Source organism: Falco rusticolus, chromosome 19, assembly GCF_015220075.1.
Source record: "Falco rusticolus isolate bFalRus1 chromosome 19, bFalRus1.pri, whole genome shotgun sequence".
Lineage (NCBI taxonomy): Eukaryota > Metazoa > Chordata > Aves > Falconiformes > Falconidae > Falco > Falco rusticolus.
In genome coordinates this window covers 3,243,512-3,268,979 of record NC_051205.1, presented here as the reverse complement: position 1 = coordinate 3,268,979, position 25,468 = coordinate 3,243,512, and the positions used below count along the sequence as shown (strand labels likewise).

Below are 25,468 nucleotides of genomic sequence, written 5' to 3'. Positions count from 1 at the left end.
GGAGCGGCCTCGGGCCGGGCGCGGGCGCCGCGGGGCTTTTTTGGCCCCTCCGGGCCGCCGTCCGAGCCCCGCCCTGCCGCCGCGGCCTGGGCGTGGCGCGCGGGGCCGGGCCGCTCGCGGGCGGTGGAGGAGCCGCCGCCATTTTGGCGTCGCTGCCTCGTCCCGCAGCGCGGCCGGTGGGATGCGGCGCGGAGCAGCCTGACGGTGAGGCGGGGGGCGGCGGGGCAGGGCCCGCGGCGCAGGTACCGGTGCTCACGCTCTCGTCTCCTCCCCAGCGGCGGCGGCTCCTGCGGCGCTGAGGAGATGGATTCCGGCGCCCGCCCGGGCGGCGGCGCCCCGGGACAGTCCCGCGAGTACAAGCTGGTGATGCTGGGCGCGGGTGGCGTCGGCAAGAGCGGTGCGTACGGCGGGGGCGGCCCCGGCGGGCCGTGTACCCCCCCGGCTCTGGGGCGACCCATGCGTCCTGCTGGGGCGGCCCGGGGGGGACGCTGGGGCATCCCGGGGGAGAGCGCTGGGGCGGCCCGGGGGGGACTCTGGGGCATCCCGGGGGAGAGCGCTGGGGCGGCCCGGGGGGGACTCTGGGGCATCCCGGGGGGGTAGCGCTGGGGCGGTGCGGGGCCCGGCTCTGGGGCAGGCGGGGGGGCGCTGGGCCCGCGCTGCCCCCCGCGTTCCGCCCGCACCCGGCCCATGGGGCTGAGGTTGTTCCACCCGCCGGGGCTCCCGTGGCGGCCCCGGGCCCCGCTCCGGGCGCGGCGCCTCTTGCCGGGTTCGGGTGTGTGCGGGGGGGGCGCCGGGCCGGCCGCGCTGACCCGGGCTGCTGCGATTGTGCCTCTCGTTTGTGTCTCCAGCCATGACCATGCAGTTCATCAGCCACCGGTTTCCAGAGGATCACGATCCCACAATTGGTGAGGAAAATCCCTCCTTTCTCCTCCCTGCTGCTCGCGCCCTCTCTGAGCAGGTGAAGCTGCTGGGGGGCCGCTCCTTTAAAGTCCTCAGTGAAAAGAAAGCTTTACGTGTGGCTGTAGGTTGAGGACCCAGGTCCCTAAAATCACTAATTTCAAAGGTATTAAGAGTCTTGAGGCTGCTGTGAGGGCTGGGATATGTGAGTTTTAGATCCTTAACTTTGCTGTCACAGCCATTCAGGGTATGCGCGCTCTGTATTTGTTTGTGCATTGGCAGACAAGGATGAAAACCTGCTTCTAAGTGATTAATTGTTGTCTATTAAAAAAACCCCTAGTCTCCTTGCTGTAGCTCAGCCCTGCTTAATCAGCTCTCTGCTTAATTAATACATCTGACAGGCCAAAGTGTGCTCTGTTTTAGAAATTGGGAGGAATGGAAATGCTTAACAAGTTACTGTATTTCTGAATAAGTTTTGCAGCGACTCTAAGGGAAGCCTTAGCCTACAGTTATGCTGTCAAAGGAAAAGCGGGAAAAGCAGCCAGCTTCATGTTGAAAGCGTGCTGTTGTAGTGTGGGAGTGCTGACTGAGAGGGACACGATAGTTACTGTCTTACAGCTAAGAAGATGACAATTGGTGTGGCCAGTTCTCCTGAATCATGGGTATTTTCTGGCTTTGAGAAAAACTTAATGCTCTTACTCTGTCCTTTCTACCAAGGTGTCCAAAATTAATTTATAGGATGTGGCCACATATCTGCCAGAAATAGCGTGTACAATAGCATGATTTTAGCAAACAGTTGGGAGGATACTAAATCACACCAGGACAATTAAAAATTGATTTTTAATTTGTTATTTGTTAAGCAAAGATGAGACTCATGTGGTATAGTAATATTGCCAGATTAGGTTCTTGTAGCGTAAGATTTTCTTTGTGAATTGATGACTAATGAGTATTGCAATTGTATTCCAATCTCATTCTTTCTGACGTGCCGTGGATCACAGAGGATGCTTATAAAATCCGAATACGCATCGATGATGAACCTGCCAATCTAGATATCTTGGACACAGCAGGGCAGGTATGTGAGTAATAATCAAATTGGGAGGATGTAAAGAAGTCTGTAATGGTCAGGTGTAGGGACAGAACTCCTGTAAAAGTATGCCTGTCTTTTCTTTCAAAATTTTTTTGAGCTCTCTTACTTCTTCTAAGCATTATATTGCTTTTAACATTTGTAACATACTGTCTCTAGGTAGGCAGCTCAGGTGGTACTTGGGTTTCACGTAGTGCTTTCTCTTTTGCACCTTGCTGTTCATGATCAGCAGGCAATTGGCTGATCAGTGACGTGTTAGTATGATTTCTATAGCAAGAGAAACTTGGTGTCGATCCCATACATACATGTAACAGGACAAGAAGATAGATGACCAGCTTGTTTACAAGAGTTCCTGTGCAGCTGGTTTTGGAATGCATGTTGTGTTTCCCATTCAGAGCAAATTAGGCTGTCATTGTATTTGTGCAATTGAAATGTAATTGTCTGTTTCTAGGCAGAGTTTACGGCCATGAGAGACCAATACATGAGGGCTGGCGAGGGATTTATCATCTGTTATTCAATCACAGACCGGCGCAGTTTCCATGAAGTGCGTGAGTTCAAACAGCTAATATATCGTGTTCGACGCACTGATGACACTCCCGTGGTCCTGGTGGGAAATAAATCTGATCTGACACAGCTACGGCAGGTAAATGGCCGAACAGAGGCTCATAACTACAAGCTACTTCTGTTGTAAAATGCAGTAATACGAGAGGTTATGCTCTTGTAATTGTTTTGCTTCTTCACTATATAGCAAGATGAACAGTAGAGAAGTACTTGTTTAATCCTGAATGTGTCGAATAACCAAACGCGTTTAGCAGCCGCCAAAGTAAAGTCTTCAAGTTGATGCTTTGGGTCTCAGCTGCTCTTGGTTTTTGGTTTGGTTTTTTTTTTTTTTTTCATTCATGAAAGGGGATACTGTTAATAGAGACTTAGCATTCTGTAAACCACTTGCAGATAGTAGTACAAATTGCAGATGCAAGTGCTCTAGAAATGGAGAACTTGGATAAAAATGGACAGAAAGGAAAATTAAGAAAACAGTAACTGCTGTCTGTGGGAAGACAATTTGAAGCAGAGCTTCACTTGAAGGGAATGTACTTTGGAAAACAAGTTCCAGAGGTGCTCTCTGTATACCTGGAATTAGATGAATTTTCAGTGTGCGTTGTAGCAGGAAAATTAGGGTGACTGGTAAAACACCCGTGCTAAAAGATGTATAGAATGAGGAGCAAGTGTTGCTTTTCTGTGGGCCTCAGCAAGGCTGGTTTTAGGGTTTGTGGGGTTTTTTTGGAAGGGTTTTGCTTGGTTCTGGGTAGTAGTTTGACAAACATCATAATTTTGACCAGGTGAAGGAAATACTCTTAGTTTACCAAACTGACAAATGCTTGGCTTAGGGCTGAGGACAGCTTGTGTTAGGCAACTTCTAGATTGGACTCCAAGAAAAAAATACTCATTTGAAGGACATTGCTGTTTCGTTAGTGTCCAGAAGAGTCTCTTGCAGATGATTGCATTGCTAGAGTAGCAGTGAGTGAAAGTGAAAGAAAAACAGGTTTGTGGAGAAAAATTTAGAGGTCAGTGGAAACGGGCTGTTCTGGAATTGGGAGGGTGCGTGCACAGTTAAAGAGAAGCAGAGCAAGAAACGGTAAAGAAATAAAACTTCCTGGGTTTGGCTTTCTTGACAAGCGTGAACATTTTCTTTCCCCAGGTCTCCAAAGAAGAAGGCTCTGCTTTAGCACGAGAATTCAACTGCCCTTTTTTTGAAACTTCAGCTGCATACCGTTACTATATTGATGATGTATTTCATGCTCTTGTGCGAGAAATCCGCAGGAAAGAAAAAGAAGCAGTAATGGCAATGGAAAAAAAATCAAAACCGAAAAGCAGCATGTGGAAAAGACTGAAGTCACCATTTAGAAGGAAGAAGGATTCGGTCACTTGAACAAAGAGAATTCCTCTGCAAAACAAAACCAAACCTGTGAACAGCCATTTGTAACCAAAGCAGTTTAGTGACAACATTTTGACAGCGTGTTTTAAACCTGATGGGACTTTTGTGAGGGAACGCATTACTTTTACCAATTATTTTTGTTTAGAATTATATTCCCTTAATTTTGGGTATTTAATTTCAGACACAGTAACAGTTATACTTTTGTTCTGTCCATTTTTTTACTGGATCCAGCAAATGTTGCTTGTATGACATTGGTTACAAATGCTGATAGGTTTATGTCCCTGCACTTTGAATGTTTGTCTTTGGTCACTGCGTGCTGGAAGCTGAATTGTGTTAAAATATTGCTGAAGTTCTACCCAACCTAACTTAATTAATTTTTTTCCTAGTTGTTTGCACCAGAAAATTTTGCTGCTCTCCGGAACAGTAACCCACATCACGAAAGGTGGCTATTGAGGTTGTGCTGAAAAGTAGTTTACAAAGTGTGTGTCGTGACTAGCGGCCACGGCTGTGTATAGGTGTGAGCAAAACTGTGCTAGAGTTCTTGTGTTCTCATTGAATAGATTTTTTTTTCCATCAGAAGTAATGTGGAACACTTGTACAAGTTTATCTAAACTATCATAATCAGCGGTGTTGTAGGTGGGATTCTAAACAAGTCAGAAAAAGCAAATTATGGTTCCTATGGCAGCTATAACTTGGCAACAGCACATGAATATGTAGCATTTTCCTACTGTATATAGCATTTACTGTGTTGCCATAGCATGTGTAATTTAATGCTGTAGGTGCTGCAGAAACCACAGCTTTGAATTTTCTGACTTGGTTGTTAAAAATCGTAGCTGTAACGGTGCGCTGGCTTATTTATTTACATTCAGTTTTATGCTCTTGTCTTAAAAGGAGCCAGTATCTTTGTTAAGTAGAAGTCTCTAACATAGTAATTTCAAATTATTCTATGATAACTACTTTGTAGAGAAAATGACTGATACTGAGGTATCTGGGCCCAGAATTAATATCCCTAGTACCGGTGAGATTGTTCCAGTGCAGTCTTAAAAGCAGAATTGCTCGTGCAGTGGAAGGAAGCAGTTAGCTGGGCACGGTGACAGTCCTGACATTCGCCACATCCCTGACCTGACGCACGCAGGCGGTCCAGGTAGCGCAGGTGCCGGTTTTTTTATGCTCGACAAAGAACAGTCTGGTGAAGAAAGTGCTGCTGAGGCAGACCCGGCATACGGAGAGAGATTCTCTGCTTTCCAGCTGATTAACATACACATCACTTAGAGAATTTAAATCCAGCAGAGAGATGGATGTCTAGTGTTCCTCTGGATTTTTTTTTTAGTAATAGAACAAATGTAGGTAACTCAGACATGGTTAATGCAAATTTCTCAGAGAATGAAGTGCCTAGAATCCTTCTGTTTAAGAGTGAAAGTGCTTAGACTAAGTGTAGCATAGCGTCTGTTACTCTCCGATCACCTGTGTCAGTAAACGTTAATCTTACTGATCAAAACTCAGACCTGCAATGCCAGTCTTGGTGCGCTGCATGTGCTAATGCAGTCAAAACTGAAAATTCATCTGTAAAAGGATTAGTACAAGAAGCGAGGGTGGCAAATGTATAAACTTAAGCTTTTTTTCTTGTTAAACTCCTTGTTGCTTAAGATACAACTGGAAATTCTGTGCCTGTTGGTTTTAAGAGTATTTTCTTTGTGTAAGATTTAGCAAACCCTTACAACGAGAAATTTGGAGGGGGCTTAAATTTTGTATTCTGTTTGTGGCTGAGCAGCTAAACATTTAAATCACTTTCTGTTTCTCATTTCCTTCCAGTGCTCCAGTGTTACACTACACTGGTAATAATCACACATATTGTGATTGAGAAAGGCTGAGAATGATTCAGGTTGTTCAGAATTTAAGACCTCTTTTATGTTAACTGTGCGAGCAGTTGTGTGCGTCTTGTCAGTAGTTACTGGTTGAGGACCAAAAGCCCTCCTCCTCATTCTCTGTTGGGATTAAATGCTGTCTATAACTCAGATAAAAATCCTAGGAAAACAATCTAGCAGAAAGTTTGAGGAGAAGAAGGAGGCAACAGATAAGAAGTTGCTCTAAAAGCAGTTGCTGATTCTGTCACGTTAACAATTATGCCAGACCAGCCTTCGGAAATGCTGAATGGGGGCCTGGGGGTGATCACAAGTTCTCCCTGTGTTTTTCCTTGATACAGTAAGTTAACATGGGATATTAGCCAGCCTCCTACATTCAGAGTTTTCAGATAATGTGTAAAGGTAACCTGTCAGCCGACTGAAAGCTGTATTGGGACTATTTTAACTTCTAAATAACTGATGTCTGTGCCTTATGTGATCCCTTCAATGCAATTTAAGTGTTTACTAATGCCTTTGTGAGCCTGTTGCTTATAGAATTATTACATCAGAACAGCAGCACTTTTTTTACACAGTGTTATTCAAAAAGAGTTTTATTTTTGTCATGTATAAATTTGTACACAGAATTGTTTTATTTGACACAATATATAATTTTTAATACAAACATTTGCATTTGATGTTGTAATCTGTGGTATCTAGTGTGATGGGCAGGGGGCTGTTCAGCCTGAGGGTGCTGAAGAAGGAAAACTTGTGATGTGCTTGTAAATTATGTTGGAAAATCCTTACCTTGGTTGGAAAAAAAAAAGGGGGGGGGGAGTTAGTATGTTATGTTTAAGTGGTGCAAAACCTAAAACTTTGTGGTGCTGAATAGTTTAAATATGATCTGGATGTTTTGCAGCTGTATTGTGTTACCGCCGCATGCTCTGCGTCGGGTGCGTTGACATCCCAGGTTTTAGCTGTGACCAGGGCAGTAGCAGCTGCGTGAGGCCAGTGTCTGCATCTTCGAGTGCTGGGGCACGGGCTGAAGCATTCCCTCTGTGCCTGCCACTGCCTCGGTTTCTCTGTGCGTTGGTGGTTTGCATTTTATTATCCTGTACTATATATAGATACTGTATTTGTACTTTGTAGAAGGCAGCTGTGTTTAGAGTCCTTTGGGCCGTTGGTATAGTTGCTGTTTTTTCTTCCCTTCAGGTTTTTATGCTGAAGCCAAAGTTGCCAGGTGTCCCTCGTGCTCTGACTAACGACAGGCTGCTGCCATCGCTGGCGCTGGGTTAGACAGGATCTCGCCTTGTAGCATCCTGTGAGTGACGGTCCTGCAGCCGAGGATGGAACGTTTTCGCTTCTGCGCGCAGCATCAGCATCTCCTAGCACGTTTACCAGGTGCTGGCTAGCAGCATCCCCAGCTACCATCTCTCATAACTTCTTAGTCTTGCAAGAATTGTCTCATGGCTTGCAGCAGTAACTCTGTTGTGTGATTTTTCCAGTCTGGAGCAACGCTTCGCGTTGTAGTGGTTGTGGCAGTACGGTCCCTGATCGGGTTTACGGCTGTAACTCTTTTCCTGTCTAAACAGATGAGTCGGCAGATAAATCTCGCCCTGGTTGATGGCCTGGTACGTGTTACCTGCTTTTGCTTTCATGGGCTAAATGCAAGATTCCTAGAAGGGTAACTCTTACATGTTACAGCCATGAATCATGTACGTGGCATGTGGTTTGGTTATCCTTCCTTTATACCTCACGTACCAGAAGTAACACCTCTGGCCATCACCACCTGGCTGACGAGTAGAGGTGAGTTTAAGGCGCACTTCAGAAGCTGCTCTTTATCCAAGAAGCTTTAAAAAATTAGAAATCAGTGAAAACTTGGTAGGCTAGGCCTGCATGATGTTTTTAGCAACATCAAATGACTTCAGGGTATTTTATGAGTAGTAGTAAGTGATACAAGAGCGATAGCTTTGGTAGCGTTACTTTCTTCCTGCGTGCTGTTTTTTTGCCCTGTTTCCAGCCAGTCATTTAATGGTGCAGCTCCTTTCTAAGCCTGCTAGGAAGTACTCCGGGTTTGCCTGGCTTTGACTACCTCAAAAGCCGTGCTCTATCACAGCTCGCTCTGTTTTGCAGACCAAGAATACACTGAACACCACGGGCTTAGCGCGTGTTCTCTCGGGGCTTCCCAGTAACCCGTCTGCTGCAGACGCTGTTGCCTTGCTCATGCTGCTTTCGGGTTTCATCATTTTTCAGAGTTGACATTCCTTCTTCCTCCAGGACAGCTTTGCTTGAGAGTCGCAGGTGAGATCCAAACAACGCAAATACGGTTCACCAGCTGCTTCACCCCCCACCTACCCCATCCTGTGATACACGCCCAGTAAAGAGCAGAAACACTTTTTTCTAACGCTGTGCTGTCACGGATCGCGCTGTTGTGCGTGTTATTGGCTACAGATTGGGCCAGTTGATCCCAAGCCAGCGTGTTGGCTTGTGTTCAGTGATGGTTCTTCACTAGTTTTGCTCCATATCTGTTGTGTTCTCCGTAACTACAGGAACCATAATTTAGACCAAAAGAAAAGGCTGTTCTTGCATCCTTTTTGGCTATGTGACTTCAAAGCGTAGACCAAATCAAGTCACAAACATTGACACTAAAAATTTGTATGTAGGTACTGTGATAAGATCTAGAGGCAAATTAGGGGAAGACCTCTAATTAAGAAGCAGATGACTAAGAGCTTAGATTTTAGGCTTCTCCGTAGAATTTTGGAAGCTGTTTCAGTTGTCCCAGCAGTGACCTCTTTCTTAACAGGGCATGAAAAAACCTGTGGGATGAAAAAATTCCTACCACTACATTCTTCGAATTCTTCCTCCAACATGATTGTGAAGTGCCATTTATCTGTCACCTAAATAAGTCACAGGAGTGGAGTTCTTACATAAAAGCTTACTGTAATGGAGCCTTGAAATAAAAACGACCTTATGGAGCAAAGTGGGTCCATTTTGCATCCTGGTTGCCTGGGTCCGTGAGGGTTTGCAGAGGTGTCAGACGTATGGGGAGAGCGAGCTTTGCAGTGCTTCACCTCCCTAAGGGCAGGCTCAAAGGCGTTTCAGGTTGTAATTGCCAAGATCTGCCCCCAAACAGCGTATCCATCACCAGGAATGAAGGAATCTCAGCTATGGAGGGTCTAACGCTGTCGGCGTGGGTGTGGGTGTGAAGTTGAGCACATGTTGCTGTTCGCTGTCCGCTTGGAGCGTACGAAGAAAATCCTTGATGCGGTGCTGGTACAGGTTTGCTTTGCGAGATTGTATCGTGGGAATGCAGAATCGCTGTTCATAGAGGTCAGCCGCTTGTCAAGAGGACAAGAAGTCATTCTCAAAAAGTGCAAAATTGGTAAAATTTAAGATACATGGAGGTTAATTACATGTAACTGAGAAGTGAAAAAAACCCCCACCAACCACCCAACCCCAAACGATGCCAAAATTACTGCTGAATTAAAGCAGCAACACTTGTGTCACAAGACTGGAGGAGTGAAGCAAAATCCTATGTAGAAACCAGATGATCAAGTCAAGTATCTGGGTCATGGGCAGCAGCTGCTGGTGTGGGGTCTGTTTTACACCTGTGTAAATCTGGGTGCGAGTGAACCTACAAGCTCCAGGCGGATGCTCCTGAGCTGTCCTTTGTTCTCCGGGGCAAACCAACTCTATCCTAGCAAGCACCTCGCCCCAGCAAATGAGCGAAAATGGCACATTTCGCTTGGCATAGGCTGAAGTAATTTCTTCCAGTGAGTCTGTGCGTTAAATCGACAGAAGATGCACAAAAAGCGTCTGACTTGAATTTGCGCTCTAACGGCGAAGCCACTCGATAGCCCGCAGTGGAAGAAGTAATCATCACTGAGTGGGTTGGAAAGGTTAATTCTGACAAATGCTTTCTTTACTAATAATCAGCTTTAAATCCTGCGTGTAATTTGAATGCTCTATGAAGAAATAAATCCAAGAAATACAGGAAAAAGTCCTCTGAAAACATTACCAAAACTCAGTACTGAGAAACATTACCCAAGGATGACTAAGAAAGGACGAAAAGGAAAAAGCACAAAGCTTGTGGCATGGCCTGAAGATAAGCATCTGCATGAGCATGGTCTCGCTATTCCACACAAACCACTAAAACCAATATTGCCGTGAGATCTCAGAGAACACTTGGATGAATTTGCTTTAATCTTTTTATCTTGTTTGCTTTTTGGTTTTGGTGGGTTTTTTTCTGTGGGTTAGTGTGTGTTTTGTTTTCCTCTTCTGTATTACAAATAATACAGTGCAGCACTTGGAAGACAGGGTAAGAAAAGGTGGAATAGTCCTCTAGAGTCATCGTGTGAGCACGATAGGGGAGTTATTTGGAAATACAGATGTTCTCTGCAGAGTATCGGTAACAACAACTTTAAAAATGCCCCATCCTATAGGTTGGTGATGGCCAAAGCGTGGGTTCGATCTGACAACATCCAGCATGATCAGATGATGCTCTGTACAGGCTTGCTGTTGGATTTTTGTGTCTGGGCTGTGCAGCTTTTGTGTGAGGGCACCTTTGCTATTCAATCCTTTTATACTTTTTTTACCAAACCCGTTACTGCTATATTATTATAAGAAAAAAATTAACTTGAGAGCATCAGCTTAGGCTTTGTGCTGTAATGATTCTATGCGTGGCAACACATGGATTTTTCTCCTGCCTACACTCCTGGTGTTCCTTTCAGAGACCTAAATATATATCCTAAGGTGTGACATATGTAGTTCTTTTAATTATAAGATTTTAGTACATAGATCTCAGTGTTGTAATTAATTCTTTTAACAGCGTAATACTGTGAGGCACTTTGTATTTGCTAAATCTTGCTTTGCTGAGCTGTTCGTCTCATTACATTCACCAGCAGGAAGGAATCAGACACTTTTTTTACATTTTCCCTTTCTGAGTGTCAGCTGAATCTGCATGTTGATGTCTGTGTATTAACATTCATCTCAGGACCAAAAATGCAGGCGGTGAGCTCCCTGCGGTGGGTTGCATTGCTTGTGTTAATTTTTAAAAAGTCAAGGTGATGTAATCTGAATGTTCCCCAAATAATTTTGCCCGTGTTTTATATTCTTTTCTGGATGTGGATGGGTCCAGCCCTTCCCCTGTCCCAGCTGAAATTCACGTGTCCTTGAGTACACAGTGACTCCGAACATCCCTCACCCTCTGGACACCAGCCGTGCACAGTGTCCCCGAGCCTCCCCACAGCTTCACTGGGGAATTTTGGGGGCAGGGGAGGGTATCATGCTCCCCCCACTCTCATTGATTTTAGGTGCACTGCTAATATTTTTTTTTTTTTTTTTCCAGCAGCTGGCTGCTCTTCTTCAGTGATAATGGGACATCCCTAAGCGGCTGTTGAGTCCTCTGAGATGCCTGATTTCAGGACCAGGTGAATTAATGTAATAATGTATATAATGGAACAGGTTCTGTGTTGAGGTAGAGTCTAAAAATTGTCAGTATGGGCCCATCCACGTTTGGAAGAAGGGTCCAACTGTTGTGCAATACAGCAGAGGTAAAGGGGAGGGTCATTTTGGTTTTGGGGTGGTGGTGGTTTTGTTTGTTGTTTTTATTTTTTGGTATGTTTTTTTTTTTTCCTGGGCATTGCCTTTTCTGCCACTTCCTTATGTTTTACTCACTTATGTTTTTCCTTTCCTGTCCCGTTTCCCATTTGGCCCAACAGAGAAAGCATCTCCCCAAGAACTGTCTCTGTTCTGCAGGACAGACGCGCAACGGGGCGCTCAGACGCCGACGCCGGGGCAGGCACTGGTGCGCGGGCGCAGTGGCCTCCGGTGCTGCAGGCTCTGAAAGGGACCAGCTTGGCTTTAAACAGTTATCGGAGCAGATGCAAGTTAACGACAGCAACCTTGGGGCCCTGCAACCTGGCTGACGCGGTGGAACGGCTCGTTGAACACTCAGGATCCAGTTGCTGCGTTTTGGTGAGGGCGAAAGGGCACCCTGAAGCCCCTGACGGCGGCTGCAGCCCTGAGTATCTGGGGCTTGGGGGGGGACGACAAAGCTGTTCCCGTCCCTGCCTGCTGAAAGGAATCACGGAATGGTAGAACTGGAACAGCCCTGACCCAGCATCTGCCATCAGGAGTGAATCACATTGCTGTGGCAACGTGCCTGGCTCCTACCGGGAATTAGGTGAGGCAGAAGCTGCCGGAGGAGGAGAGACCCGGTTGTGCTGGAAGCGGCGCAGAATCCTGCTGGTTTCAGTGGCACCAGCACGCCGGCCCCGGGAAGGTGGGAAGGGAGTCAGGGCCGAGCTTCCAGGCTCCCCACAAAACCATTTCTCTTTTCATGGTTTGTCAAACCCATTCTGTTTGCCTTTTTTTTTTTCCTCCTCCTTTTTCTTATGCAAATTCTTTTGTTTCTGCTTCAGCTGAATGGTGTAAGAACCTGAAACAGGACGTTTGTTAGAGGCAGGCAGCACAAGACGCGGAAGCCAAGCAGGGAAGGATGAAGAGAGATTTTTCTCTCACATTTTGCACAATAAGTAGAAAATAACCAGCGCCTGTGCGCTTTGGCTGAGCAGTTTCAGCCAACCGCTCTTATAACCCTGGTTATTACCATGAGAAATAACAGCCAGAGGTTAAACGCTGCGGTCAGTCGCAGTGCAGAGAATGGTGTGAAATAAACCACTGTGTCTCGGGTCATTGGGCATCGCGTTCGGATGCGTGTGCACGTCGTGTGGGTCGCTACCTGCTCAACCTCGGTGGCTGCCAGTGTTTCTATGTGTGCAGCGCCGAGTCCAACTGCTGCGTCCAGCAATGTGGGAGCGGGTCACCAGGGCAGGGGCCACGTCCAGCTCATGGAACTTCTCCGGCTCTTCTGCCGCTCCTTCCTCAGTAGTACCAAGCACGTCACCGGTGATGGGAGAGGCACCTGTTGCAGGTTGTTTTCATCTTTGTCCCGGGGTACAGTCGGAGAGAGCCGGCTGCTCCTGTTAACTGTGGTGCGTTTCTACTGGAGAAGGCAGGGGAGGGACTCCTGAGTGCACTTCCCACGTGGCGTGGAAGGCTGGGAAGCTCCCGCCTGCGGAGAGCCGCAGCACCAGCCACATTCCTGGTTACGGGACCTTGGGCGATGTTTCTGTAAAGCTTGGGCTGAAACTGTCTGGCTCCTTGAAGCTGAGACCTGAAGCTCATTCTAAGTAGGGGGACACCTAAAGCACCTCTGGAGATGGGCCCTTTGCTACGTGGGAAGCCACCACAAAAGCGTGAAGCGCGGCGCTGAAGCGCTCGCTGGAGTCTGTGTTGCTGGGGAAACGCGGCTCGCTGCTCTCCGCTATTTGGCGTTCTCTAAAGACGTGGCTTTGTGCCCAGCAATATTGTTCTGTGTGGGGCTGACGTGGGGCTGCAGGAAAACAAGTCACAGGAGCCAGATCGCTGCACTAAGGGAGACTGTTGCATCTCGCAGAGAGCGAGATGGACAAAAGTGTTCCTGGATAATTCAGTTCTGACCAGGAATCCAGGAACGCTTCTAAATCACAGAACTTTGAGCCAAACGGCCTCTTTTCCTGCCCACCTGAGCCTATTTTTTCACTTCGATTCAGCTTAGCCAACGAATATCCATTCGTGCCAAATTGTAACGCTGCGTACCAAGTTTCTGTATGCGCTAGCGCTTAAGTGATGATGTTCTACATCACTGGCCAGGATTCTGTCACCTTCCTCTGTGTCTCTGAGGCACGTTTTGTGCGTGCTTTTCCCTTGGATTGCCACAGCAGAAATAAATGCTTTTAGAAACACATTCTTAAAAGTGTGCGGTGTGGTCATGGATGTGTTGCCCACGGTCAAACACGGCACACAGTCAGCAGCTAAAGTGATTTCATTTTTATTTGCACGCTCGATGTGCGTTAACAAATTCAACATACAAGATAGCATTACATAATGTAGATTAGCTTATAGCATTATGCAGTTTCACACATGTTGAGTTAGGTTTTTTGCCTTTTTTTTTTTCTTTTTTTCACACAAAGTTGTAACTGTCCAAGTTAGTTTTACAATAGAAGACACAAGGTAAAGAATAACCACACCTGGGAGATTTTACAGTGAGTCCGCTGTCACTTACTGTCTATTTTACGTTTTAAAAAATATATATCTGCACATCTTCAGTTTCCTATTATTCCAGAAGAGTGTTGGAGCTACTCCTATCTGCCCGATAGCCTAAGTCTATTTACCCTGAGCATGTTTCCTTGACAAGAAGTTCATCTTTCCTTTTCAACTAAAGGAATCTTAAGGAGATCATCTAGGCTTAAGCATGCTTTTCACACCGGAGGGAAAAAGGGAATTTTGTTGTTGTTAGTATGTCCTATCCAGATGTTTGGAGCGGTGCTGGAAAGCATGTTCTGAGGAAAAGTCGTGACAGTTGCTAAACTTCAGCAACACAACTGCTTAGTGCAAAAACTAGGGTTGAAATAGATCTACACCAATTTCCAAGGGAGAACTCGTTCTCTGGTTTGTGGCTGTGAGCCACCAATACAGCATGAGCTAGAAAGCATTTAAGACAAAGATAAAATCTAATAACCTCAGGCAGAAATCCTCGTAATCAGGATCGATAAAGCACGAACACAGTCCATGCTTCTGCCTGCCATGCAAGGCCGAGAAATAGAGAGCTTCAGCTTCAGTGTGACTTCTGTTGCTAAAGGGACACTCTGCCTGGAAGGAAGTTTCAATGAGTAACTAGCTATGGGTGAGAAAATTCAACTTTCCAAAAATAATTTCGTAGGAAGAGACGCCAAAGTATTGCCAACTAACAAAGTGCTGACTGTTTGCACGAAGAGCCTTCCCAGCAGCTGTGGCTTTACACGGTGGCTGGAGAGGACACTGAGTAAGCCTTGCTCAATTACTCTACTTTCATTAGTATGAAGGTAGAAAGGATCATTTTTCCAACAGGGCTTTAAAATTCAGTAGTCAAGTCCTGTAAGTAATTAATAAGTGATCTTGATTTTTTTTTAATTATAATACATTATTTACATTCCACAGGGCACAGAACAGACTGGCTGCCTGGAATCAACAAAATGTTTACTGAAAATTTGCGGTCTCCTACGTGCCTCTTTGCAAGCTCACTTCTGCTTTGTATTTCCATTGGAGAGTTCAGAAATAATTTTAATTTCTACAGCTGGTTGTAACTATTTCTTTCGGTTTACCAACAACGTTTACAATTGATTATGTTCTGCCAATTATCATCCTTGTATCTTTCCTGGCTTGACTGTGATAAGAAGCCAAATCGCGTTACTTGCCAGGATGCTGGTGTCTTGTACAAAGCCAGTTGACAGGTGAGGGCGTTACCATCACATCTAACGCAGCGACTTCCAAACTTGTGATCATGGAACTTGATTCTATGAACTTCTGTTCAAAACTTCTGACTAGTCAGGGTTAATAGCCTGAAGTGCTACAGGTCACGCTCGCCATGTAACGGTTTTACACTTCAGAGGTGACGGTAAGCATAGCCCAAGTCTCAGAAGTCATTCACAATTTAAGAATGAACTCGAGCTGCCTTGAAACTCTGAAAATTAACTTCTTGAAGAGCCCGACACATTTTGTTGTGACAGGCTTTCCCCTGTGTTTATTCCTTTTCTTAAGAGCTGGCTCTGGGTAACTACAAGATCATATGCAACACAAATTGACTCAAGCAGGAATGAAGGGAGGCTTTGTAATTTTTCTACTTAAAACCCCTTCCCCCAAGATTCTTTCCTGTCTCAGGTATGTTACACCGCGATAACAGAACTTATCAATCATGTAGAATTTCACATTCAATGTTTAGAAGAATCAGCAAGAGCTTCCTTAACCAATCAATGACATATCAGGTTTTGGGTTTTTTTCTTCAGCCCTTCATGCACAGACAGGGTTAAATAAAATGCAATGGAGCAGAGTTTCCCCAGTTCTGATAGTCTCTGAGATCATGCCTGTGCTAACTTCCATGTTGGCAAAAGCAACGCGATCAGTTTGTTGGTGTTTGAGTTTTAGATGCAAATCTTTGATGTTGTGACCTTACAGCTCCTCCACAAGCACATTGCAACGGCAAGTATTTCGGTACCTGACAACAGAACTATTTCTTTTCTGAAGGAAAGTGCCATTTTCCCTGTATTTTCCTTTTGCGCTAGTGCAGAATTCTAAACCACCTTTATACGGAAATGCGGTTGGTACTCCCAAACCAGCAAAGAACAGAACTGCAAGAACCAATGGGCAGGCAAACTAACAAGAAACTAGAGGTTAAACAGCAGAATTCAGAAACTTTGGGAGAAGCCTAATAAAGACAGGCCAATCTTGGTGAATACCAGCAAAGACAGTTCGGCACAAACACAACTTCCATAGTGACAGATAATTGTATTAAAATCTGCAACTTGATATTGGTAGTTATACTAATTTCAGTTTGTATTAGGCATGCAATAGCGTGATTACACTGTTATATATATTCGTGGTATCTTTTTTTTTTTTTTCATTTAATGCTCTTTAGAATTTTAGTGCCCTGCAAAATCACATCACTAGAGAACCAATCAGCTGCTGCTTCTTACGAAAGTTTAGTTCTACAGCTAAAACAAGGTTTAAGTCTGTTCTACAAGTCGGCTGTCGCTGCCGCCACCTCTGCTAGTATTCGCTCAGGCTGTGCCATTTGGCCACTGGCTTTCTAGGATTCTCACACACCTCTCGCCAGTGTTCCACACCAGCTGCAGTGATGCTGTGTGCTCCCAAAATCAGCCGTCCCACCACTTCGTTCTTTGTGGTACGGTCAAAATCGATAACTAGGAATTCAATGCTGATGTCAGGAAGGAGATCAATGGGGATATCATAAATGAAGGATTCGTTGAAGACAGGATTCAAAGTGCACTTCTTCACGTGAGTCTTCTTTTTTGCTATGCGCTTTCTTCCGTAATAAACATTCACCTTAACGTACGGATCTGCTGGAGGAGAGAGAGAAATAAACTAATAACACAGCCCAGCAATGCTCCTGCAAGTAACGGGTAGGTTTTAGCTCACTGAACTTGAGCGAGCTCAAGTAAACGGTGTGAATGTTGGCTACTCACTCCAGCTGCCCCAGGAGGGGGGTGTTGTTGGCGTATTTTCTCACTGCAAAGCAACCAGCTGATGTTAGCAGCCCAAGTTCTTCATGGACATTGCATGGGGATTGGGAGGGGAAGCAAGTTGCACGTGAAATGGCAGTAATTACTCCCAGAAATACCAAATGGGCAGCTTTTTGATGAGGTTAGTGCCTGACTAGCCAAAACTTTCACTCTTTGCTGTCATCTATAACAAGAAATATTTTTACCCTGTTTCAGAAAATGGCCCAACAAAGTGTCAAAACAGTTTTAAGAACTTGCAGATGGAAAACATTTCTAGTGGAAGGTACTGAAAAAGAAGAAAGTTTAAAATAAAGCCTTCACGTCTCCATCAGCCTCACTTTATCAGTCAGCTCGCTCTTTATGCGGGTACTTGTTTAGGATTTAAATTAAGATACCACGCACACAGTGGGGTTTTTTCATGTAACCCAAGTTTTTGCCCAGCTGACATTAGTTAATTTTCACTTTTTTTATCCAACTGAAATGATGAGCTTATGCATAATGTAAAGATCACATAAAGAAGTGATGTTAACCTTACAAGATTCAGCAGGGAGAAGAACACTTACCAAAAAATTTATTCTGTAGTGGGAGACCACACATAGAAAGCTTTTTTTTAAAAAAAAAATTAAGGCCTACAATAGAGAATTAAGCCTAGTCCGCATTCTTTCTGAGGCGTACAGAAGAAAGCCACAAAACCAGGACTAAATTTGTTATCAGTCAGTCTGTTATTGACTCTCGAGTTGATTCTAACCATTTTCCCATAATCCTGAAGGAAACTTTGCTAAGGGGATTCAGGAGTCTGAGAATCCGCAACTGCAAAATAGGAAAACCAGAACAGCTGCTCTTCTCCCCAAACAGAGGAACAACAAAACCAGCCAAAACAACAAAAAAGAAAAAAAAAGCAGCATTTTTTCTAATGTTGTATGAATTTGCCCCTCTCTATTCTGAGTCTATCACTCCTCTTTCTTACGCTTGCCCTCTTTCACTCTCCTCTTCCAGGGGCAGGGTTTGCGGTAGATGCAGCGAGCAGCAGTTGTGCCGCGGCAAAAACGCTGCTAAGGGCAGCGAGGAGTGACAGCAGCGTGGAGACACGGAGCCTGCGCGCTCTGGCCAAAAGCAACACGGAGATTCTGCTAAATATGGAAAACACTGTCTTCATCCACAACCCCGGCGATGCCAGAAAGATGCAACTGTTGGTCTCACAGCAGGAAGGACGTGGTCTTGTTTGTACAACCATCTGCTGGCGAGGGACGGATTACTCGCAGCGACCCAGCGCCCTTAGAAAGAGTTTGAGGAAAAATGCGCAAAGAAATCCTTCAGATAAGACGGGTGAAAAGATCTGAAAAGGAAATTGGGGATCCCCCCCCCCCTCCCCCCCATGCATTTAGAGCTGGAGAAAATAGCTTCTACCTGAGAGGCCAGTGATATCCATCTTTGGCAAATGTCTGGCTTTCAGCACCACAACGGTCATTCTCTGTGCCACCGGCTGGTAAGACAAGGAGACTTGCAGCTCCCCTCTGCTAATGCATTTCTGTGAAAAAACAAACAAACAAACAAAAAAACCCAAAACAGAAAGAACTTTTTAGGACAAGACAGTCATATAAATAGGGGCAAATGTTGGTGGAGGTCACCAGAATTTCCTTTCCTTGCGCTAATAAATGCCTAAAAAGTTGGAAAATGAGCCGCAGGCCATTGAAGTGCCTCGGGCAGGAGGAGCCCCTGGGAGAAGGAGCAAGTGGCATCAGGTCAATCATGCTGCACTGTTCACCCCACACCTGCTGAGCTCAGCAAGCATCACTACAGCCTCGCCCCTGGAATTCTGTGTTTCCCTGAGGGCAAACCCGGTGGGCACCTTCCCAGAGCACAGCAGCTGTGGCTGCCTTTTGAGGTCTGCTGCTAGAGGCATCTGTGGGGTTTAGGAGCTTAAGTTTCATTGAGTTTTGGTGGAGCTTCAATGGCCAAGCACCTCACGTTCCCTAGGTATGCTCTGACAGCTTCCCCATCATAGCCTGCAAAGGTACAGGATGAAGGTATATGAAGATAAAACCAGCTTTACTCAGTTAAACTTGCTGTGTATCCTCTCAAAGAGTAACGTAATACTAAGATAATTAGTTCTGGTTGCCAGATGGCACTCGCTAGCTTTCACTGAGATGGCACTGATTTAGATTAAGTTTATTTGCTACCAAGGCAAACGGTATTAGCGATGGGTATGAACTCACGGGGTGTCAGCAACGCGCCAATGGCACTGCTGCCATCGCTGCACATCCCTGCCACCACGCCAGCAGCTGCCTGCTGAAGATCTTGACTTCAGTACCTGGCCCTCCTCCTGCCCCCAGCGGTGCCTGGTACTGCTAACCCTGCAGAGCAAAGGCTCGAGGGGGTGTCCCCAAGAAAAGGAATTTTTCTCACTTCAGACTGGTGAATGTCACACTAAATGCTCTGGCAATCACCCAAGAGATGAAGGTGTTCCTTCAACTGCTGTTACTCAGTTGGGAAAAAATTCTGCGTGTAAACTTTAAAATGGAAAATGTTCATCATGGTTTTGGTGGTTTCTTCTTATCGGAGTGGTTCCTGTGTGTTTCAGACAAGTTTTCCAAATGCAAGGAAAGAAGGGTAATTCTGCTCATGCAAAATTTTGGGAGGAGAGCAAATATATGAGCAAGTTCCTGGCCCCAGAAGGGAAACATTCAGAACTTTGGCTCCCTGGCTAGAAATCAACCTGAATACGGCAGCCAGAAAGAGTATTGGGAGGCCGGGGTGGGGGTGTGCGTACATTGTAAAGGGTTTGGGGGTTCTTTTGATCCAAAGGAATTTAATGCCGTTACTTCCAAGTAATTTGCATTCTCAGACTGGCTGTTAGAAATTATTGGGAATATTCATGAGGATGGGAGGTACGCCTCTGCTGGCTTGGATCTGTGTAATAATTTACTGGGTTTTAAATGCAACTTTGTATTCCGGATTTTGAAATTTCCTGACATTGAAAACTTTGTTCCGTAACAGCTGCTTTGGCATTGTGGAGCTATGCAGGTTTTCAAGAATGCACACCTGACACCAAGGTAAATCTATTTCTGATTACTAATAAATGTTACATAATTTGAATCCTTGATTAAAACTATTTTTATTTAGTGTGACTTTTTTCCTCTATTTTTAATCTATGACCTCTAAGAGATACGGTCAATGCACTGAAAAGAATATTTAAAGAACCTAAACCAGCCACTTGATTAATTATAATGTAAAGCATCCCAAGAACCTAAGAAAAGCAAAGTAATTACCAGGACTCTTGTTTTGTTGGGATTCTTTTGCTTTGTTTTAGGTCACTGACACACAGTCTCCTTTAAAGAACTTCAAAACAAAAAAACCAAAGTGCCCCATATAGTTGAAAAAACTTTTCAATTAAAATACTGCCACTCTGGGACATAATGAAGTATTTTACAGAGCTCAGCAACAACTTCCAATACGTTAAGGCAACAAGTGAGCCCAAGCGCCGTTTTCTGTTGAACCTGGACGACGGGTAGCAGAAATAAACTAAGGAAGAAAATAAAAATCTGAAGTACCACCTCACCCTCCTACCAGAAGACAATGTGTTTTTGGAGGACAGCAGCCACCTTCCCCAACGTAACCTCAGTATCTTACACGGATGGCTCAGCTTTCTAGTTTACAGCACCAGACACTAAGAGTGGGATTCACTTCACCTAAATTTTAGATCTCTACATTTGGCAAAGCCATCTTAGACACACTGTCTTCTTGAGTGAGAAAAAAATCGTCATCCAAGGTGGGTTCATCTGAGCTGATTTAGGCATCTGCTCCAGGACAAGAGGAATCATGTCAGACTCCGCTGGTGCATTCCCACTTACTTACAGCTTACAGTAACAGTTCAGATGTAGATAATTACAAGTGTAGGTGTTTAACATGGTCAGACCATATTATAACAGTCGTCGCTTCTAGGCCTAAATAGTGACCATGCCTTATCAAATCACCAGAACCACAAGCACAGAACTGCCTAGCTAAAAGAGCACAGCCATCGCGCTACTAGTAACACGAATCTGTGGAAAAATGTGTTTCACAGCTAAGGATTTCCAGGATTTCTGCTTATTAAACCATGGAGGCTCCTGGATGAAAAGAACTGGAATCAAATACAATGCAAGGAGTCTTGTGTCACACTATACAAAGCGACTTACTTGTATGTTCCTTTTGAGGATCTCCCTGGTCAGCTGAACCTTTCCAGTGCTCGGATCCACCCCTGCAAGGGGCACCATGACTTCTCCAATAACATCATCTCGAGAAAAGCGATCAAAGCTCAGCACGAGGAAATGAAGCACCAAATCCTGGAGCTGGCTGTACGGGATGCCATAGAAGGTGAAGGTCTCATCAAAGACTGGGTCCAGTGTCTTGCGAAGTACGCGAGTCTTCACTCGATGCCTTTTATCTGGAAGAATTGTCATCTTGATGTAAGGGTCAGAGCTCTGAGTATGCTCATCCATCACTGGCAGCCCGTGAGCCTCCTGAATGGTAACTACCAGCGCTTTTTTAGGGAAGTTGTAGTCCACTAAGAAAGTCAGTTCGCCCAACATGACGTCATCCCCTGGAGAAGATGGGGAGGAGGTTTTACTTCCTCCTGGAGTGAGGCTTTGATCTGGACTTAGTTCATCTCCATAATCTACTTTTATCGGGAGCTGGTCGACATGGGGGGCTGCGTTTGGCCCATCAGGAGCCTTATCAGAGCCTATTAAACCAGATTCAGCAGCATCCACCAAGAGGTTTCCCCTTCCAGTCTCCTTAGGAGTGCCATTCTTGTCTCTCCGGATTCGGTTAATTTTCTTCTTGTTACTCAAGGTCTCCGGATAGATACTGATGCCTTTCAACATGTGAATGAATTTATACGGTGGGGTTTTGTGCTTCTTTTCTGCTTGCTGGTGACAGCATGTCCACACAAAAACTGTTACGGAGACAGAAACCACCAGGACAGTAGCACCAATGAGGCCTGCCACAACTGGCGAGACATCTGCGGAGAAGACAAGGCAGTCAGGACCGAGCTCGTACCTTCACAGTGGCCATGCCCCTAGAGGGCCAAGCACATCCGGACAGAGATCGATACCATACCACCACGGTGTTTTTAATTCAACCATCTTGGTATCAAAGCTTCCCCAGAATAAAAAAAATTACATCCTTAAATTTATATTTTCCCATGTGGGAACCAGTTTTACACTCCTAAGGCATGCTTGACCTGTGTTTCATGTGCTAAGAATTTCAAATGATTGATTGCCTGATCTTGCCAAATCGAGCTCCCGCATTACCAGCATCTCCACAGCTCCGCAGGAATATGGTTTCTTGATTTGCAGGAAGCATTATTTTTGTTTTTTTTAACGCCCTGTTCAGAAACATTACACAATTCTATTTTAACAACAAGAAGGGAGCAATAAATATGGCCATAACACTGGATCTGGAGTTATCCTTTATTAACACTTTTTTAAAAATCCCTTTGGCCTGAAATGTGTGACTGGTTTGTCCTAGCCCCTCGTGGCAGATCCTGGGCCAATGGGATGCACAAAATTTCATGTGGAAATCCAATGTCCAGAAACAACAGACAGAAAATCCTGTATTTGGATTTAGGGATTATCTGATATTTTCTAGAGCTTGTGTCAACTATGGTTCTTCAGTGATGACAAGCCAGAATAAAAAGGCACTATGTTAATTTTTAGCAACTATGCTATTTATTTTCTATTTGTAACGGCTGACTTCGGAGAAGTATCACCAAGATACAGAACGAAGCCAGTACTGGTGAGCTCCCCAGTACATTATACTGGCATCCTCCAGCAATTCCAGTCAAGGGCCACCAAGACGATGAAAAAGTTTGAGTGGATGGAGAACGGAAAGCAGATGGAAGATGAGGAGAAACCGAAAGAACGGGGTTTGTTCAGTCTTAAAAGGGAAGGAAAAGCGAGGGATCTTTTTGCTGTCTTCAGTTTCTTGGTGGGAGGTCATAGGGAAGGTAGAGCCAGGCTCTTCTTGCAACTTGTTACTGTACTACTGCTTATTAAAGCAATTTTTTTTTTGAGGGGGGTGGGTGGATGTGGAGAAGCAAGCAAACAAAAAAGCCCTCTGACCCTATGTCTCTTTCTGCGCAAATTGTACAAACTGCTTCCACAGTAAAAAGGAAAACCAAAAATCATCATGACACTCATAGCAACAGCTAAATGGAACAGCTAGTAAAAAAGGTAAGCTTGTCTGATCTTCCTGTCTTCATTCTGTACCACAAACAGCACAAAACAATCTTCCAACCTCATACTTGAGGCTACAAAGAGCACCTCGATTTTGTATTTTCTCTGTTCTTTCCACATTACTATTTTATTGAGGTTAACAGGCAAGAAGATGAGACTGCCGGACTATAATCTAAATATCTGATAGGCTTAGGGAAAACTCTGATTTTCCAGCAAATATGTCTCCTTTTTGCAAAAATGGCAAAGTCGCTTTGGGTTAGAGAGAAGCCTTCCCTGCCTGGAACGGGAAGTCTTTCGCAATGGTGACCAATGTCACAGATAAATCTCTCAGACCCCACTGCGAGTATAGCTTTGGACTCAACTAATGAAAGCAAGAAGAATTTGGAATATTACCAAAACACCCCCCCCAAAAAAACCCCTTAATTTTGTTATTTAATGTTCCCTCTTTGAAAGGAGGCAAGTGGTCTTTTGAATTTGAATACAACTCAGCCATATACAGATATTAACAACTTCAGTGGATACGCAAAAAAAAAGGACAAATGCCAAAATTCTGTTCTTATTCTGATCTCTTTTGTGTGTGTGTGTGTGTTTTGTTTCTATTGTGTCTTCTTAGAACCAGCTCTTCTACCTTCATTTCCTGCAGATCCGATGGGACAACTTCAGAAGAAGCAACCAGCAGTCACACTAGAAAGCACTTTAGCAAGTCTTTGTGATCCTTCTTCCACTGAATTATCTTAACTCTTAGATTTGGCTCCCATCGCATTCTGTGGCAAAGAGTTCCTCAGCTTAATTATGTGGCACGAGAAAACCAGGGCTTTTATTTTGAGCCCACCCCACCTCATTTCATCTGATGCCTGTTCTTGCCGGTGGAAGAAACAGGGAGCGATCATTCCCTACTCTGTGCTGCTTGTGACACCCCTCTTTTCCTGGCTGAAGGCTCCTACTTACACCTTATTGTTTCATATTCATCAGTCCTGTCTCCATGACTCGTTACAGTCGAAAACTCCTGAGGTACAGCTGCCTAAACCCAATTTTAATTAAGCTCCTGCAACTTTCAATGCACTTTGCTATGCACAACGTCCATTCTGAACGGCACCGCAGCCTGTCTCCCCTCCCCAAAAGAGCAGAACCGTGCTTTTTTGTTCAAACTTTGTACAAGACATCTTTGTTCTGATGTGATCCGAGGACTTAGCTGAAACAAACCCAGGTTTTGGGGATATGGAATTCTTTTTCAATTGACAAAAAAAATTCATCGGAAGTTTCCTTTTAAAACTGGCCTTTGCTGATTATACCCATACGGCGGCCAGCGGTTAAATTATGACAGCACGTGGCTCACGGGTCCCAGGGAAGACAGATGGTAAAAGGTGAGCAGATGTGTTGTACAGGGGATAAAGGATGTAGTATGGAGAATTATTACTAAGTACTTCAGGATTTAAAGGCAAGGTGCAGCGAGGGGAAGGCCGGCTGCTGCCGAAGGCCGGGCAGGGGCAGCACCTGTAATCTTCGGGCCTGGAGAAACCCAACCGACACGGGCACCCACCGCACTACCGGGAAAAAGCATCTTAAAACCGAGCCGCCACCGCTCGGGAGGGTCCGTCCGCGGCCGGCCCGGGAGCCGCGCCACCGCGGGGCCCCCGCCACCGCCTGGCCCGCGGCCACGCCGGCCCGCGCAGCCCCGATGATGTAGCAGGGCTGTGGCTGCTGCCCCGGGCCCGGCCCGCAGCGCCCCCGGCTCGGCCCGCCACGGCCCCCGCCCCGCGAAGCCCCTCGCCCGGGCAGGCCCCGCCTCGCCGGGCCGCCGGTGCCGGTGCCGCAGCCGCCCCGGCCCCCGGGGAGGCGCGAACAAAGGCCGGGGCGCGGCGCGGCCCGGCACCGCCATCACGTCATGCGGCGGGGGCCGCCGCGCACCTGCTCCCCGCCGGGCCGGCCGCGGGCCCGGCCCCTCCGCCGCGGCCCCGGGGTCGAGCGCTGGCACCGCCCCAGGCGCCGCCGGCGGGCGGGGGGGTGCGGCTGCCGCGGGGGAGGGGGGGCGGGAGGCGGGAGGCGAGCGGCCCGCGGGAGCCGGGACCACCAGGGAGCGGGGGGGGCGGGGGGGGGCTCATCGCGCGGCGAGCGGGGCCCGGGCCCGGAGGCGCGGGGCCTCGCCTGGGCGCTGCCGGGGCGGCGGACGGGGCCCCTCCGCGCGGCCCGGCCCCACTCACCGAAGCCGGGGTGGACACTGGTGATCTCCGCCATGGCCCCGCCGAGGCCGGGGCCGCGGGGATGCGCAGCCCGGTGCGGAGGCGCCGCACTGCCGGCCCCCGCCCGGAGGATGCTCGCCGCCCGGGATGCAGGCGCTGCCGACTGGTCCCGACGCGGCGCAGGCCCCGCCCGGCCCCGCCCGGCGGCCCGGCCCGCCCCTC

General features: G+C 46.4%; 2 protein-coding genes across 4 annotated transcripts; one reads left to right on the top strand and one right to left on the bottom strand.

Annotated features, from left to right (window-relative positions):
- Nucleotides 1-86: 86 nt before the first annotated feature.
- On the top strand, nt 87-6,450 carry RIT1 (Ras like without CAAX 1). Its single transcript, XM_037371103.1, has 6 exons — nt 87-204; nt 276-397; nt 849-905; nt 1,896-1,969; nt 2,433-2,624; nt 3,678-6,450. The coding sequence occupies exons 2-6, from the start codon at nt 304-306 to the stop codon at nt 3,906-3,908; spliced, it is 648 nt and encodes a 215-aa protein (XP_037227000.1). The 5' UTR covers nt 87-204; nt 276-303; the 3' UTR covers nt 3,909-6,450.
- Nucleotides 6,451-13,609: 7,159 nt separating this feature from the next.
- SYT11 (synaptotagmin 11) lies at nt 13,610-25,436 on the bottom strand. Of its 3 annotated transcripts, none has more exons than XM_037371007.1 (4): nt 25,268-25,436; nt 21,027-21,850; nt 18,256-18,379; nt 13,610-16,689 (listed from the first exon to the last, which is right to left on the bottom strand). In XM_037371007.1, the coding sequence occupies exons 1-4, from the start codon at nt 25,299-25,301 to the stop codon at nt 16,379-16,381; spliced, it is 1,293 nt and encodes a 430-aa protein (XP_037226904.1). In that variant the 5' UTR covers nt 25,302-25,436; the 3' UTR covers nt 13,610-16,378. The 3 variants fall into 3 exon arrangements, with proteins under 3 accessions (XP_037226904.1, XP_037226905.1, XP_037226907.1); XM_037371008.1 differs by having other exon boundaries at nt 13,610-16,692; nt 18,259-18,379; XM_037371010.1 differs by having other exon boundaries at nt 18,259-18,379.
- Between the last annotated feature and the right edge of the window lie 32 nt (nt 25,437-25,468).

Coding starts and splice junctions, on each gene's coding strand:
- RIT1 (XM_037371103.1), top strand. CDS start 304: ATGGATTCCGGCGCCCGCCCGGGCGGCGGCGCCCCGGGACAGTCCCGC. Junction 1,970..2,432: donor TCTTGGACACAGCAGGGCAG/GTATGTGAGTAA, acceptor GTCTGTTTCTAG/GCAGAGTTTACGGCCATGAG. Junction 2,625..3,677: donor ATCTGACACAGCTACGGCAG/GTAAATGGCCGA, acceptor TTCTTTCCCCAG/GTCTCCAAAGAAGAAGGCTC.
- SYT11 (XM_037371007.1), bottom strand. CDS start 25,301: ATGGCGGAGATCACCAGTGTCCACCCCGGCTTCG. Junction 21,851..25,267: donor CAGTGTCCACCCCGGCTTCG/GTGAGTGGGGCC, acceptor TCTTCTCCGCAG/ATGTCTCGCCAGTTGTGGCA. Junction 18,380..21,026: donor TCCTCAAAAGGAACATACAA/GTAAGTCGCTTT, acceptor GTTTTTTCACAG/AAATGCATTAGCAGAGGGGA.